The 16,988-nt window shown below is 36.6% G+C and overlaps 2 protein-coding genes across 5 annotated transcripts in view; both read right to left on the bottom strand.

Moving 5' to 3' along the window:
- Positions 1 to 95: 95 nt before the first annotated feature.
- On the bottom strand, positions 96 to 5,264 carry tmem144a (transmembrane protein 144a). Its single transcript, XM_084392553.1, has 12 exons — positions 5,038 to 5,264; positions 4,793 to 4,951; positions 3,856 to 3,978; positions 3,566 to 3,665; positions 3,398 to 3,478; positions 3,174 to 3,252; positions 2,707 to 2,783; positions 1,622 to 1,740; positions 1,427 to 1,546; positions 1,238 to 1,335; positions 1,098 to 1,151; positions 96 to 999 (listed from the first exon to the last, which is right to left on the bottom strand). The coding sequence occupies exons 1-12, from the start codon at positions 5,114 to 5,116 to the stop codon at positions 916 to 918; spliced, it is 1,173 nt and encodes a 390-aa protein (XP_084248679.1). The 5' UTR covers positions 5,117 to 5,264; the 3' UTR covers positions 96 to 915.
- Positions 5,265 to 13,270: 8,006 nt separating this feature from the next.
- The window catches only part of gria2a (glutamate receptor, ionotropic, AMPA 2a), a 40,686-nt gene continuing 36,968 nt past the window's right edge, over positions 13,271 to 16,988 (bottom strand). For 2 of the 4 annotated variants that reach the window (XM_084390066.1, XM_084390065.1), the window contains exon 16: positions 15,546 to 15,660. Coding sequence is in view for 2 of the 4 variants with exons in the window: in XM_084390064.1 (XP_084246190.1) it covers positions 15,496 to 15,660 (165 nt within the window). In the remaining 2 variants the exon portion in view is untranslated. Of the gene's footprint in view, positions 15,661 to 16,988 lie in introns of all 4 variants that reach the window. The other 2 variants (XM_084390064.1, XM_084390063.1) reach the window with 2 other exon arrangements.

The raw sequence follows: 16,988 nt of genomic DNA, 5'->3' as shown, positions 1-16,988 counted from the left end.
TGCCTCCCTTTATAACATACTAGATCAATATAAGGAGACTTCCAGCTACCCACAAATCCAGTAACTTTGCACTTGAATATTTATTTCCCTTTTAGTAAAGTAAAAAAAACGAAGGCCTTTGACACATTTTGGCAACATAAAAAAAAATCAGCAATCAATTAATCATTAAATGGGTAAAAACCTGTAAATGACATGCTAAAATTTCACATTCTTTCATAAACTCAAAAGGAAATGATTTTTTAAAATATAAATTACTTAGAAATTATATAAAAGAAAACAAAGCCTACTTTCTAGACCATGAAGATTTTAACACGGTGATATTAATTACATTTCCCCCCTATATGTTAATGTAATCTCATTGCGAATGTAAAAAAAAAAATACAAATTAAGGACGTGGAAAATTTGCTTAATTGTCATAAAAATAGTCACCAACTTTTTAAAATGTGCTTTAAAATAGGCTTCGTTGTCTATATGCTATATAATTCCTTCTTTATCCTGTGCAGTCAGATCCATCAATATAATAAAAAGCAACCATTACATGTGCAAACATACAATGAAATGAGGTCCATTATAGTGTAAACATGACTTAAAAAGTGTGTTAATTCAACAGAAGTAAAATATAGTGAGATATAATTGTGTAACTTCCCAATAACATTAACATAACATCTGTGCTAATATTGCTGTAACATTTCAAGTATTTTAGGACCATATCCCTCCCTGATATAAACAATATTTCTTCTTGATTTTGTTCAGGTTGTTGTAGCTGCGTAACCTGTATAAACCGCATAATAAATCTCCCATTTGCAGTATTCAAAATATTTAAAACAGCAGTGATTTTAAAATAAAAAAATATAATGTTAAAACGCTCCACCGAAGACTTTGTTTTGTACATTTCTCGCTCTTGTCTTAAAAGGTTTAAACCTTTGAAAACGCAGTCAATAATGCCCCAGATAGAACAAGACAGAAAGCAACGACGAGGACAATGTAATTTCGCCAACCCTGAGGGAAAGAGAGGAAGAGATGGGGAGTTCAGTTCAATATAAAAGCAAATAGACCGCAGGAGCAGAACTCGTACACCAAACACACAAAGTATTTACCTTCACTTCTTTAAACACTACAACACCCCAAAGAGCAGCAATCAGTCCAGGAACCTGAAATGGAGCATTAAATATCAACGTTAACATTAAAATACAAATGTACAAAGTACAAAAAGGTCCTTTTGAGATCTGTCACTCACTGTGGTGATAATAGGGAAGCTCACTACAGCACTGAGATAGTGGTTGGCCAGGAACCAGCAGCACGTGGCAATACCCCACATGATGCCAGAAAGGAATCCTACATGGAAAAAAACATCAGAGGTATGAGGAAGAAAGATGATAAACAATTCAAAAGGAAGTGAAAATTAAACTGAAGTGATGGCGTTTACCTGGCAGGACTGCTTTTGGAAAAACTTGAGGTTTGTTTTTTTTGATGGCACAGTACAGGAGGAAATACACTGTACTCGTGAGGAAAATCCCACTATATTGTGCAAAGACGTAATCCAGATCTACACAAACAAAATGCATTATAGGTCATATTTAAGAATTGAGCCAATGCATATCATGAGGCAATCTGGATTTACCAAACTGGCTAGCCCCGCTGTATTGGCTATTTGGATCATCTGCATGATTTTTAATGTATAGAACTGGAACAAATGATGTCCCGTACAGCACTCCAGCGACGACAGCAAGACACGTTCCACTGAAAGACATAACATTCAAAGCTCTTTTTATACAAATCGTTTAAGAATGCATTATTCTTATTAGATGCAGTATGAGCATGCAGCTACTCTAATAATTTAATAAGAATTTTATTGCGGTTGATAATATTAGTCCAAAAAGTACATTTACTTCTTTTTTTTTTTTTATTCTGTACATCTAGATGCTGATGCTATATACAGGGTTTCTGCAGGTCTCAGTAAGTCAAATTTAAGACCTTTTTAAGACATTTTAAGACCATAAAGATTGAAATTTAAGACCTACACGACGCATTATCCAAGTTAGATAGTTACCTCGGGATCATTAGAGTATCTATCTATCTATCTTTCTATCTATCTGGGATTATCTGATGTGTGTGTGTGAGAGAGAGGGAGAGGTAGATATTTTTTTAATAGAAAATTGTACTTTTGCATATTATACTGTAAAAACACAATTATTGTTGATTTTAGTTGATCATAGTTGATCATAACTAGAGAGGAAATGATGAGATGATTAAAGTGACCAAAATTATCACGGTTATCACAGAATCCTGTTCAAAAAGTACTAATAATACTACAGAATGAAGTCAATTCAACAAGTTTTATGTCGAAAAACAGCAAATAACAAATTGATTAGCATCAATATGCACTTTTTGTTTACGTAAACATTAAAATACCATTAAAAATGATGGCCAGATTTTAAAAGAGTGTCTTGCAACATGTTATCTGCTAACACGTACTTTCTGCGGCCAGCATTTCTGGAAATGAACGAGGGTAAACACTTTTTTAGACCTGACTAAATTAAATTTAAGACCTAGGATGAAAATCTGGCCGGTTTTAAGACTTTTTAAGGCCTTAAATTTAAAGTTCAGAATTTTTTACTTTTTAAGACCCCGCGGAAACCCTGTATATAATGTGAATTTAATTATTAATCCAATATGCAAGATAGAAGTGGGATGTTGCGTACATACACAATACGTTTGGTGAGTGGTCTTAATGCATCCACCCAGGAATCATCCGTTGACACCACAGTGTCTGAGTTCACAGCCTTCAAATTAAATTGATAAAATCATTTAACTGAATCATTTAAAAAAGAAATATTTAAAAATGTATGAAGAAGCCTCTAAAGGGACAACATGGTGATGGAAAATATATGAAATGGGAAGGAAGGAGGGAGGGGGGGATTTTTGTTTTAACGCTTTTCTATCACCCCGAGAACAAAGAACGGTTTTACTAGCGAACGCAAAAAGTAATTAAAATACTTTTGGGTTAATTTTCCCTGAGACACTTTTGCGTTCTCCCGAGAAACTTTGCATTCGCTCGGAAAGTTTCTTTGGGAAACGCAAACGTTTTCCTTCCATCTCATATTTTTGTCCACCACCATGTTCCCTTAGGGGCTTCGTAAAAATGTCACAATTTTCAATGAATGTCAACGTACATGGTCTATTAGTAAAGGGGTTTCTTCAGATGTTGATGACCTTTGAACATCAGTCTTCACAAAGAAAAAAACAATGGCACTGTAAACATACAAAATTTAAAGGATTAAAAAGGGGGAGGAAAAAAAAGAGAACAGACATTTTTTTAAATAATAAGACTTAAAAGTAACATCACACTCTGTTGCATACAAAAACTAAATAAATAGTATGTATGCATCACAATTACCTAATTAAACAAAGACCTGCTCCACAGGAGTTCAGTACTGGTTTGGAAACAGTCTCAGCACCAATACCAAACCAGCCAAACCTAAAATCAGCAGCAAGAGTCAGTGTATGATAAAGCAGAATATTAATAAAGTTCCTTATTTGGATTCTGAAAGCAGATTGTGCTTACCGTGAGCTGGCCCAACCCAAGAGCAAATTAAATGAAGCCCATATAAGAAGACCAATACCAAGCCCAATAGTCTTTACGATAGGAACTACAGTTATATTACCTATAGAAAACACACGTAAACATTGACACAAACATGTGACACAACTGAATCATCACTGAAAAACATAAATGAGAGAGTTTTTCAAATATGACAGTAAAACTTGTTGGTGTATGTAATCACACAATCTATATCTCAAGCAGTAATGATCAAATGCTAAATTATACAGGAATATTAAATAATTAGATGTTACCAGTAGCCCAGATGGCTCCTCCCACCATAACAAGAGGCCAAAATTTTGGACTGTTCAGAATGATGTTCACCACTAGGGAGACTGTCCATATAGCAGCACATAAAATCCACTGGAAAAACATACCTGCACAGTAGGGTGAACAGAAAATAAATGAAATATTATTGAGCACACTTTCTCTCTTCAGTGTGTTTTCAAAGCAGTATAGCCTATTATATTTTTTTTATATTTATTTCAACAACAACAACAAAAAAAGTATTATATGTCCTCTATAGGGACATCGAGACCCAGTAATATTTTTACCTGCCAAATTTCCCATACTTTTTGATAATAATTGGTTCCATTTTCTTTCCATGAAATATGAGGCATTCTTATAAAACAATGGTATTACTCTGTTACAACATTTTTTGCCCAGGACTCCAAGAGTCCCTAGAATCAACACTGAAAACTATACTGAATTTGGCACAAGTCCCCCTTCAGTTACTTAGCATTATTAGCATACTTAGCAAATATCAACATTTCGATGGAAAAAAAAATAGACAATTCTGTCATTATTGATTCACCCTTATGTTGTGTTAAACCTGTATGACTTTCCATCGAACACAAAAATAGATTGTTAGGGAATGACAGCCTCAGTTACCATTCACTTTCATTGCATCTTTTTTTGCCACACAATGAAAGTGAATGATGATCTTTTTTGTGTGCTCCACAGAACAAACAAACTCAGATAGGTTTGATACTGAGGGTGAGTAAAAGGAAATAGACTTTTAAATGTTGTCGAAACATTACTTGAAAGTCATTTCTGTTGACATTTAGTAACGTTACCATAAATATTTACAGTGACACGAAGAAAAGTCAGTTGAGAATCACTGAGCAAACGCATCAACAGGAAGACAAAACACACAATATAGTGTCAAAAAATAAGAAAAGCTTGACTAACCATCACCCGTATCTATCTTTTTCACTGGTACGAAGTTGCTCCCGAAAAAGACGGCGGCCACGGCGCAGGATATGAATCCATAAGTCAGATCAGACGAGTTGGTGCTGTTGGTGCTGTTGGACTCTTGCTGAAGGTACACGGACGTGTCTGACAGCCCCTCTATTGCATCACAGTTACATTACATTGTGTTTTACTCATTAAAGTTATCAGTTATCCTATGCAGAAACTACTTTTGTATTCTCTACCTGTGTCCAAGTGTTGCGCGGCGCCGGTGCAGAGCGCGCAGAAGAGCGAAATGATAAGCGCGGCCACGCGAGGATTCATTTTAGATTCACTCGCAACAGCCTTCAAGCAACTGACAAATATTCATAAAACTACTTTCATGCGGAGATTGCAGGATAATAATGTATTCCAAGCGAGAGCTGCTCAATGAATAAACGTGTGACTTCCGTGTCAGCTGACAGTCATGATCACATGATTGTAGACGCATCTTGGGCACGCGTGAATGAACAACACATATTTGAATGTGATGATTACTGACATTTTCACTGTTAGTGGGTGTCGTTATTTTGCTGACGGACGGTGGTTTGAAAAGGAGTGAAAAATAACTTCTTTGTTTTTTAGTTTAACAACGGGTTTATTGCTACTGCCGATTGTATAACAAATACATTGTGTTTGAGATAGCATATAGGCCTATGTTTTTTTAGATGAACTGTGTGGTTCATTGGTGCTATGAACAGATTTTAGAAGGGGAACTGAATTATCGTTATAATAAAAAAATAATAAAAAAAACATCAGAAGCTCAAAACTATAACACTGTGTTGTACGTTACCAGATAATTTTTTTCAGTATTGCAGGTGAGAAAATAAATTATTCAAGTTGTCCTTTTTCAAGTTTCATACAATTTCTGATCGTAATATCATTAGGCTATCATCTTTCATTCATTTCATATCATTATAGTATGCATCAAGACAAAAGTCAAGGCCAGTTTAATTTCATGAACAAAAACATCTACTCGCTCTAAAACAAAAAAAACTTAATGGAATTCTAAAGAAAACTGAGCTCATGAAATATAGCCTTTTCCTGGTAAATTGCCGTAAAATTGCTAGAGTGCCTTCTGTGTGAAGTGAACGCAAACACGTCCCGGGATTGATACAGGTGTTGTGCCGAATTTCTCACTGCAGAACACGAAACCCAGGGGGAGGAGTTGGATTCAGATCCAACTCCTCCCACCTAAACCTACCCATCTCCACCCCCTGATCCCTAAACCCACCCCTAAACCTACCAATCTCCACCCCTTATATCTAGATCCAACTCCGCCCCCTGGATCTCGTGTATTGCAGTGAGGTGCTACTGGGAAACTCGGAATTTCGACCCCCTGCCAAATTATTACCAGAGCCCGTCTACGGAGAGCCTGCCCACTCCCTATTAAGCCCTATTGAACCGAATTTTGGTTGTAGTACCACCAGAGTTCCACTGGGGGCGCTCGCCATGAGTGCAAAATGAATGGGAGTCAATGGGGCTAGACGGCTAAATTTGTCTCTTTCACCCGATTCCCGTTGAGAAATCTCAGATCTGATTGTAGATTTTGCAAGTTCAACATGGGTTTTAGGTCGAAAGTTGAATGAACGAGTACTTATGTCGTTTTGATTTCTTACAGGTTGAGTTGTTGTTGCCCATAACACGCTAGCATTCTGCTAATGACGTCAGCATTCTGACGTCATTGACATTTTGAAAGACTTTTTAAAGCAAATAAGTGACTCTAAAAAATCTAACACCCAGCAATGTGTAATTTCTTTGCATCTTCTTTCGAATACAACATTCAAATTACTAGACAAAAAATTGTATCCTGAGAAAAGTGGATTTTGAGGGGTATACCGCCATTGACCTCCATTCATTCTGCACTCGTCCTGTGAGCGCCCTCATATGGAATCAGAGTGGAACTGCAACCAGTTCAGAAGCCGGAAGTGTAGTGAGAGTGAAACTTCTCGCCATATTAGCTCAACTGAGGGGTTTGTGTGGCAACAATAGCGTGCTGAAATGTCAAGTAATTTTCGTTTGTCTGCTTGGGGCTCGAGTATAATATAATATTCTCTGTTATTACCCCCCTCGTCAGTACCTGATTGCCTAATCCTAACCCCACCCCTAATCCTAACCCCTCCCCTAATCCTAACCCCTCCCCCACACAACTAATCCTAAACCTACCAATACTAGGGGGGTAATAATTTAGCACAACACCTGTAAGGGGTGTGTCGCAATGATGACGCGTTAGGGCTGTCAAAAAAATTATTCGAATTTCGAAATTTCGTCGAATTAAAAGAAAGAAAGAAAGAAAGAAAGAAAGAAAGAAAGAAACACATTCGAATGCAAAAACCGTGCATTCGAATTGTTGGCGTGTCAAGAGGTGCGCGAGACATGATGATGACGTAACTGGCGCGGTTTTTTTTCTGTTAGCTTATATAGTTTAGTGTAAGCTGTGCGGTTGCGTAGTTTATTTGATAAATGGTGGGAAAAGGCTTCCTGCTGACGAAACCCCTCTCGGTTGGTGGAAAAAATCTTGCGGTATGTGCACATATTGCTCGGCTGGCAAAGACAGACACACCTGGCACCGGTCAGAGCTGAGCGTGTGTTTTCATCAGCTAGAAACATTGTCAATAAAAAGCGCTCAGCATTCGCTGCAGATCAAGTTGATCTTCTGGGGGTTTTGACGAACAATATGTAGATGTAGTGAATACAATTGTAGTGTAGTGGATTGTTTCTGAATGGCAGTTTGCTATTTTGTGTTGATGTTCATTATGCTGTCTGTTGAAGCGTGTTTTCTCGGTTACTGATGCTCGAACACAGTGTTATGCACTATTGTAGCCTAATTGTCCTTGCATGCACACTGTGGATGTGTATAGGGCATCACGTCTTTGTTACTTTGTGAGCCACAAACACCTTTGATACTTCAGTAAGGGCCAGTGAAATTGGCATGTGGAATTTGCATGCCACTCCCCCGGACATATGGATATAAAATTAAGTGGTTTGCTCCACTCATTCAGGTTTGAGCTGAAGAGCAGAAGTCCAGGCCGTTTCAGCAAGTAGTTCAGTGTTGTGGCAGGAGGGACACAATGTCTTCATCAGAGAATGGAGGTTACAATAACAAGATGTTCCCTATCTGTCACTCACTCAGTCTATGAGAGGGGGGGATGATCTAATTTGGATGTTTCACTTTTATAGTCTTTTATAGCTCTGTCTCTTAACCCAAAAATTCTGTCATCATTTACTTTGGTTAATCTTCACAACAACTAAGACATTTTTAATGAAATCTGTTTCTGTCCCTTGAGAGTCCAGGTAACCATGCATAATAATGTCATGAGGGCATTGTAAAATTAATCTGAGTCTTGTGAAAAGATACAATCACTTTATATGATGAACAGATTTAAAGCTACAATATATATTTTTTTTCGCCGCTAGGGGTCGCTAACTTCTTACAATAACAAAGGCGTAGATTGATGAAGCAGTGATAAGCGGAATCATGGAACTTGCCGTCATGTCGATGGATCTAATAATGTTTATGAATGAGTGAAAATATTCATGTTTTTTAACATGACTGTGGTATGGCACGATTGCTAATGAGAGACAGATATGAGCACCACACGCGAGTCCCAAGGATATAAAAGAAGGACATTTAATTCTACCGAACTATCCGCAAGTGCTGAATTAATATTCATACAGGTCAGTTTATTTGATAAGTTTATCTGTCAAATATGTATATGCATGAGCGGCGTCTCTGTCAAGTCGAAGTTTGCCGCGAAGCTCTCAGCATCTTGAAACGCCACGCCGATATTGATCCTCGTTTTAGTTCTCCTTTTGTCCCAAAGTGTGCTTGCCATGGTCCATAATGTTTGAACGAAACAACAACAGCGTGAGCGAGTGTGCCGCTAAACATTACGCAGTTGTCCACACTCCACATCTGTTGCCATGGTTACTATGGCAGTACAGGTGGAAACCAGGGATAACCATAGACGGGATTACGCGGATATTATGTCATTGATAGGTGACAAGTGACGGGCACTATTCAAAATTGTGAATTTCTCTTAATTTACAAATTCTTGGAAACATTTGGGATAATGTAAGTACATAATTGAATATTTTGATACAAAATTCTTACATATTGTATCTTTAATTTAGGCTTTTGTTTACATCTAAACAATGATCAACACACATTTGTGTTTTGAAGATACCAAAGTCTTATGAGTTTGGAACAACATGAGGGTGAGTAAATAATGACTGATTTTTCATTTAGTGCCTTTAGTGGGTGCCTATCACTTTAGTGATTCTTTAAACTTTTTTTTTTTTAAATACCACACAGTAGGTTTAATGTCTCAAGTATCATACAGATAATTAAACAGATAATTAAAAAAAAAATGTTAGGATGATGTGTTAGAAATCACATTGTTTGCGTTTAAGTTTAAGTGACGTTTGATAGGCTAAACACCGCTCAATGTTTTACATCAAAAGTAAAAAAAAAATTCTACAATTCATTATATGTTTTTAAAATATTATTTTAGAATTTTTCCATTAACCTTCATTTGAAAGTGGTCAAATCTACAAACACAAATCACAGATAATCTTGGTCACAAACAACTCCCAACATAAGAATGAATAAGTGCCTCAGTGGCCTAATATTGATTGTTTGATGGGCCATGGGAACATCTGGATCCCAGTGCAGCTATTACAGTTAATAATGTCAGTTATTCTTTATTAGGCATTTGGATGTTATATGGATACTAAATGAGAGATAAAGTCACCATGAAATCGACGATTCTTATTTTTGATGGAATATTGCAGTATTTATTATAAATTCATTTTCTGTGCACATTATTGTTTTAAAATCCATGTGCTCCCATAATCTATAATCAAAATAACTTCACTGATGACTTGTTTACTGACACAAGGATGGGACAACCTGTCACTCACATGAGATCACAGCTATAGGAAACAACAACGATCCAATCAATTCCTGATTAACAAAATCAAGTCCCATCCCGTTTTTGTTTTGTTTCAGAAGCCGTTTCACTCGGATACACATCACAATAGGGAAGAAAATATTACAACTAAATCTATTCATCCTAAGGAGAGAATAATATGAGCAATACAAAATTATAGAACTGTTCATAGAAATATTGAAGTAGAAATTAGGATGTGTAGGTGAGGACTTTAAGACAACAGAAAGAGACAATAAATACATAGATATAAATAGAACTAACATGCATCGATACTACTAAAATGCACTATATTTTGTAATGCATCAACATTTATAGAAAAAAGTACTTGACGAAAAGAGCGCTTAGAAAAAAGTTCTAGATTTCGAAGGTGAAGAGGAATTCATCTGTTGTGATGCTCACCATTGATTTTGTGCCACTTTATGTTTGTGCCATGACACACAACTGACTCATTGATTGCAGAAATTTTCTGAAGGGAACATAGATTTTACTTTGGGTGCACATCCAGTGACTATTATATATGTAGGTTCAGTGCCTTGAACCTTTATGCATGGAGAAACTGGTGGCGAGTGGAGTGAGACAGTAGGAATGTTTACATGCACTATTTTTTGTCAATCTGGATGAATCTAATTCGATTTCAGATTCTAAAAGTTCTGTTTGTATATTAACCCCTTCCTCATCACCCCCAATTTTGGCAAGTGCTGCATACATGAAATGCCCAAAATAAAAAGGTTACTGCTCATAAGTAATTCTGAATAGAAACATAACACACATACATTTAGAAAGCCAACCCTTGAGAGTTTATAGTTCAAGACTCCAAATTAACCAGACTGTTATTAATATTGAGATATATAAGCTCAAACATATTTTGAACTAAAATAATCTGGGATCACCAGTGATCCCTGACAGGTAAGGGGCTATTAACTTTGGTTATTCAATTCACATATTTGTTTATGTGTGTAACATGTATTCCGAACAAAACTTCTACATCATCGGATACAAAATTCACTTTTAAAGGAACACTCCACCGTTTTTTGAAATAGGGCTTATTCACCTTCTTTCCTACATTTAGATAGGTGGGCAAATGCATTTTTGTCTCAGTGCATGCATTGTTTTAGTTTGATAGGGTCGGCGCTAGCTTAGCTTAGCATAATGAATGGAATCCTTTGTTGCCAGCTAGCATGTCCTGAGTAAAAGTGATATAAAAAAAAAAAAAATTACCCCACCTAATTACTTCTTGTGGCCTGCGTATTCACAACAAGTACAAATAGTGATGCAGATTAACACTAGGCGATTTCCTATGCAGATATTGACTTGGGACTATATTAGGGGGAAGCACAGGCGAAGCACTGCTACTTGGGCGCAGAGATATCACGCCCAAGTAGCAGTGCTTCGCCTGTGCTTCCCCTTAATATAGTCCTTAATATATAAGTCAATATCTGCCTAGGAAATCGCCTAGTGTTAATCTGCATCACTATTTGTACTTGTGAATACGCAGGCCACAAGAAGTAATTAGGTGGGTTTTTATTATTTTTTATATCACTTTTACTCAGGACATGCTAGCTGGCAACAAAGGATTCCATTCATTATGCTAAGCTAAGCTAGAGCAGACCCTGTCAAACTAAAACAATGCATGCACTGAGACAAAAATGCATTTGCCCACCTATCTAAATGTAGGAAAGAAAGTGAATAAGCCCTATTTCAAAAAACGGTGGAGTGTTCCTTTAAATTGTGTTTTCATCTAAATGTGTCTTTGCAGTGTGTGAACACAACCACCATACAAGGAAAAAAATCCATTCACTCCTTTCTTTTTAATCCTCAAAAAGCCTAAACACTGTCAATAATCAAGCCGTTTGGATTTTCAGAGGAATATGATGTCATATTGCTCATGCTCAGCCCACGACTGATGAGGACTGTCCCGTATTAGCATATTTCTGCCCTCAGCCATTTGTATATTGTCTGCCAAGGTAGCACTTTATGTGTCTTGTGTCAACACCCCCCACAGAAGAGAGGGTGAGCAGTTGCTCATTATCATTTAAAGAGACATGCACCGAAACGGGTCGCTGTGAACAGAGCTGTTTTTGAGGAGGTAAAAAGGGTGTTGTTTTACACAACCTTTGAGGAATTTTAACCAAAAGTATGTTACAAACTTTACATGAAGACCCTAAAGAATCATACCAACTTGTGGAAAATGGGCATCCAATGACCCCTTAAGCATATGCGCAGAACCACAACGATAATCGCTGGAGCAACCATATGTTTTTGTAGCTAACATTGTACTAAAAATAGTCTAATTTCAGGGACTCTATTCTGCTGTTTGTTGATGGGACCAGGGCCCCTAGTGGTGTTAAAGAATCTGGGGCCCCATCTCTTGCCATATGTGCAGAGCGGCCCAGGGGCTCTAGTATTCAGATCCTTTGGAAGACTAGGACTTCAAGACTTTGGAGGCCCTTGATAGTCTGAGGCCCCAAGGCACTGGCCTGGTCCATAATCCTGGATAGTGTTATTGTTGATGAGCATAGCTAAACTGTGATGTATTACCAAGCTGGCTGGGAAGATGGGGAGCTCTGTCTTGGCTTAGCTGAGCTGAGCTGAAGGTCATGTTCATTCATTCAAGATCGTTGCAGCCCCTGTGGAATTGTCAGGCTGGAATGAGAGCAGAGCTGTGTATCAGTGCAGCAGAGGTATGAATGTACCTGGATGTAAGGTCCCAGCAATGTTGTGTATATTGAGAAGAGGACTGGTCGCAGCACTGAACCCAGGGGTACCCCTATTAAATACAATATGCTTAATAACAAATAAAAACAGTGTGCTTAGATGCATCGAGTGCAATGAATACATGTTAAAATGTGCAATCATGCACGCAACCATGATTACAAACGGATACCTAAATGTACTAATACTTGATACCTAAATTGATTTGATGATAAATGTTAATTGGCTGCAACAGACTCAGCTTTGTTTGGCAACAGGAGATTACTGATTTCTTATTGGCTGATAAAGGTAATATGGAACTAGGCACAGCAAGAGGAAACTCAACTGCCGAGCTGCAGATGCTGTGCCAGTCTGTTTGCCTGGGAGCCTTGCCTGAAAAGAGAATGTGTGTGTGTGTGTGTGTGTGTGTGCCAGAACAATAACATGGCATCACCCTAACATCAGGCAGTAGCCATTGGTCTTTCACTAAGAAATGAATAAGAACGCACACATATACATTTTGGCAATTTTCCTCCCCCCAAAGGATAGTCAGGTTATCAGAAACAAGAATCAATATTCAAATACTATAGCTTGTTTATGAGTACATAGAAGCACAACACTAATGTGTCCCCAGTAAACACTGAACACGGCCACATCTGTTCCTGTGCTACTGAGCTGCTCAAAGCACATTAGCTTGAACAAATCAACAAACCCTTTTCATTAGATCAGAGCAGGGTCTAGATTTATTTTTTGCCACATCTGCCAATGGTATGTAAATTGAGAATAACAGTAATTTTCTTTATAGGCCATGAAAATTTATTTGAAACTATTCAAAATACATTTTGTCCTAATTAAATTATTTAGTTGGCTATTGAGTTGCAGCAGGCGCCGCCTTTCTGTGAAGCTGCACCTGTCACAAAATCATGATGACATATTTTGTTGCTCATAACTTAACTTTAGGAATATTTCTGTAAGAAAAGAAAGAAAGAGGAATCCTAGATTCCTAAAACGTTTTCATCTTTCGTGTTAATTTTGGACCCAGGATGTGAAATTATGTGTGAACAGCTGACATGCTTGTCCACCCCCTCCTTTCTCATTTCCATGAAACAGAGTAAAACAGAATATCAGAGGATTCTCAGTCTCTGTTTATTCCAAAAGATTCCAAAAAATAAAGCAATCAGTCCACATTCCATTTAGAAAAATGTCCTCCATTTCATCCCATGACAGACTTTCCAACTGAAATGATGCTAGTGATGATGAGTCCATTTGTGTGACTGTATGAGAGAGCTTGGTACTTCGCTCATAGGTTCCCAAGCGTACTCCCAAAATGCACAATATGAGCAATCCTCTTTGTGTGCGTGAATTTGTGTATCATCCAAGATTTTAAGTTATACACATGAATGGTTTCTATTTACATGTACAGTACATATACATATAAAACTAATGAACAAGATTTCAGTTCCACACAGCATGGCATAGAAAAGGGTGATTGGCTTATACTTTATCAATGTAATTATCAATATAACTATCTGTAATCCTCTCCATCTCTTAGTCTTCAAGTCATAACTGGACTACGGAAATTAAATACCTAGTTTAACTAATATCAGTGATATACTTAATCATTGCTTTTATAAAAACAAACATAACTAAAGGTTGTCATGCTTTTCACAGTTAAAACTGCATATCGTAGTGCACCTTATTAAAATACAACGCATTTGATATGAAAAACAAAACAAAACAAAACAAAACAAAAAAAAGCCAGTGACATAGATAACAAACCCTTGGGTAAAGGGTGCTAATTTTCAGTCTTTACATTTCCCCATAAAGAGACAATATTAATAAATGCATCTGAAATGCCTTGACATATTTTGGCCCACTGCAATATTTGGCATTTTGGGATATCGTAATATATTCATAAAGTTCATATATTCATATGCAGATCCATCTTAATATAACAATTTCAATGTATAATCTAAATGGTGAAATGCAGAAGGTAAAATATTATTTAAAGATTTTCTTCTTTTTTTTTTTAATTAAAAGACAATTATAAAACTACTGCTTGCATCGTCCATAGGCAAGAAAAACGGATCCGAACACAGTGATCCAAAAAATTAACATCACAAGAAATCAAACCAGTGAGGAGGAGAAACAAAACTACTCAAATCATTTTGTTTTTTCTTTAAGTCAAGCATTTGCATGGTAACATTAACATCTAATAAACAAAAGTGTACTTATATACATAATTTATTATACATATCTCATATAATAAGAAATGATTCTTCAAACATTTTTAATATATCATGTAGATTGAGTAAACAAAATCACATTTGATGCAGATGTTTCGTGTGCTTGAGTTCTTAAGAATCAGAGATTCCAAAAACATGTTGCTATGGAAACAGGTGTCGAGCTTTTCCCATTGGAATTATTTTCAATGTGTAATGTTCCTTAGTGCAGCATTGCAATGTTATCACTTACAATGTGAAAAACGTAGATGAAAAATGAAGTGTGTTTGTGTGAGTGAATATATGAGCAAAATGAGGTCATATTTTATGCGCGAATGCAAGTGTGTGACAAAACGAGAACTTGGAAAAGCAGTTATGTAAAATGTACACAACAAGAAACTTTATAGAAGTGTGGCTACAGAAGGTTTGTGAAGTTGTCTGCATATGTACACACAGCAATGAGCCTGTATACCTTTTTTATGTGTCTTGTCAGCATGTTTTTGCAAATGTTAGTTGTACACATGACCGTTGATCAAAATATGACTCCACTGAACAGTAAACATATGTGTTAAAGTGTTACTATGCATGTATGGATCTGACATCATGTGTGTGATTCATTGTATATGAAATAATTAACTATTATCACATACATATATATGTGTATATATATATATATGTTTGTAAGAATATGTACACGTGTGTTTGATTTGTATGAAAGTGGGGGTACAGCATGCTTGCACCAGTGTGTGTGTTTGTGTGTGTGTGTGTGTGTGTGTGTGTATGTGTGTATGTAAGGCACTCAGGACATCTCGCTCACACTCAGAGGCATTGCCATGCCAGGTCTCAGGTACGGCACAGCATGGACGGCTTTAGAGAAGTCTGGAGTCAGCACTCGCCCATTCTCCCCTGTACTGCCCGTTATAGACAACCTGGCCTTACTGCGCATAGCATCTGTGAACGTCATCTGTTACCAAACACACACCCACACAAACGGAATATATAAATACACAGATTCACACCCAAATGCACACACATGAGAGAGAAAGAAAACAAATAAACATTCATTAACGTTATTCAGTGCATCTTATATGAAATACAGATTTTTATTTGATATTTTATATAAACTGTAGATGTTTATGAGGAGCAGATGGGGTGGAGAATGACTGACAGCTAATGGGTCGGAGCATTATATCAAAAGCAAGCGGTGCAGCCAATTCACAAACAACCACAAGCGTCGATGATGATAAACAAACGGAAAATGATGTCACTCCAGCTGAACGAAATGAGCTAATATATATATTTTATATATATATATATAAATTTTTTCCCCATCTATGAATCCTCCATCTTTTGATTCCTTTAATCCATTTTACCCTCCCTCTGTTTATCCCTTGTCCACCTTTACAATATTTCTTTAATCTTCAATCGTAATCACGTAACAAGCTTTTAGGCACCATATCAAAACTGTGCTGTCAAACAATTGCTTGTGTGATACTGTTTTTTAAAGAGGTCATATCATGAAAAATCGAATTTTCCTTTATCTTTTGATATACTCTACTGTGTTTAATAGTTTGGTGTCAGTAAGATTTTTTTATTTATTTAAAGAAATCAATACTTTTATTCAGAAAGGATGCATTAAACTGATCTAAAGTGACAGTAAAGACGAGCAGCACAACATCGATAATAAGAAGAAATGTTTCTTTAGCACCAAATCAGCATATTCAAATAATTTCTGAAGGATCATGTGTCACGGAAGACTAATGGCTGCTGAAAATTCAGCTTTGCCATCACAGTAATTTGCCATCATAAATTACATTTTAAAATATATTAAAATGAAAACAATTGTTTCACAATATTACTCTTGTTATGTATTTTTTTTTTTGCCTCAATAAGCAAAATAAAAAAATAATAATAAAAAAAATCTTACCGACCACAAACTTTTTAATGGTAGTGTAGTTTGATATACTATGTGATGTTTCAAAACAGAAAACTCCCTCCCTATTCCAACAAGACCATCTACTGAAAGTAAGATGCAAAAATAGTATTTCTGATGTAAACTAAATGTATAAATTAAGACAAGACTGCCCATATTTACACTTCAGTGATGCCTGTGCTGTGTTTTGAAACTTGATCTGCATGTTGCAGTGAAGTAATAAAGAGGAGGAAGCAGAATGATGCTATTATGCCAGTTAACTGATGATACTTCCAAAGGATCCCAGTGTTGGGAAAGAGTGATACATCACATCTGGTCGGCATGTCGCATACGGTGTAGTTGCTAAAGTTCAAATTTTT

This window comes from Rutilus rutilus (assembly GCF_951802725.1).
Source record: "Rutilus rutilus genome assembly, chromosome: 2".
Taxonomy (NCBI): domain Eukaryota; kingdom Metazoa; phylum Chordata; class Actinopteri; order Cypriniformes; family Leuciscidae; genus Rutilus; species Rutilus rutilus.
The sequence above is the reverse complement of the archived record's forward strand: the minus strand, read 5'-3'. Positions and strand labels throughout refer to the sequence as shown.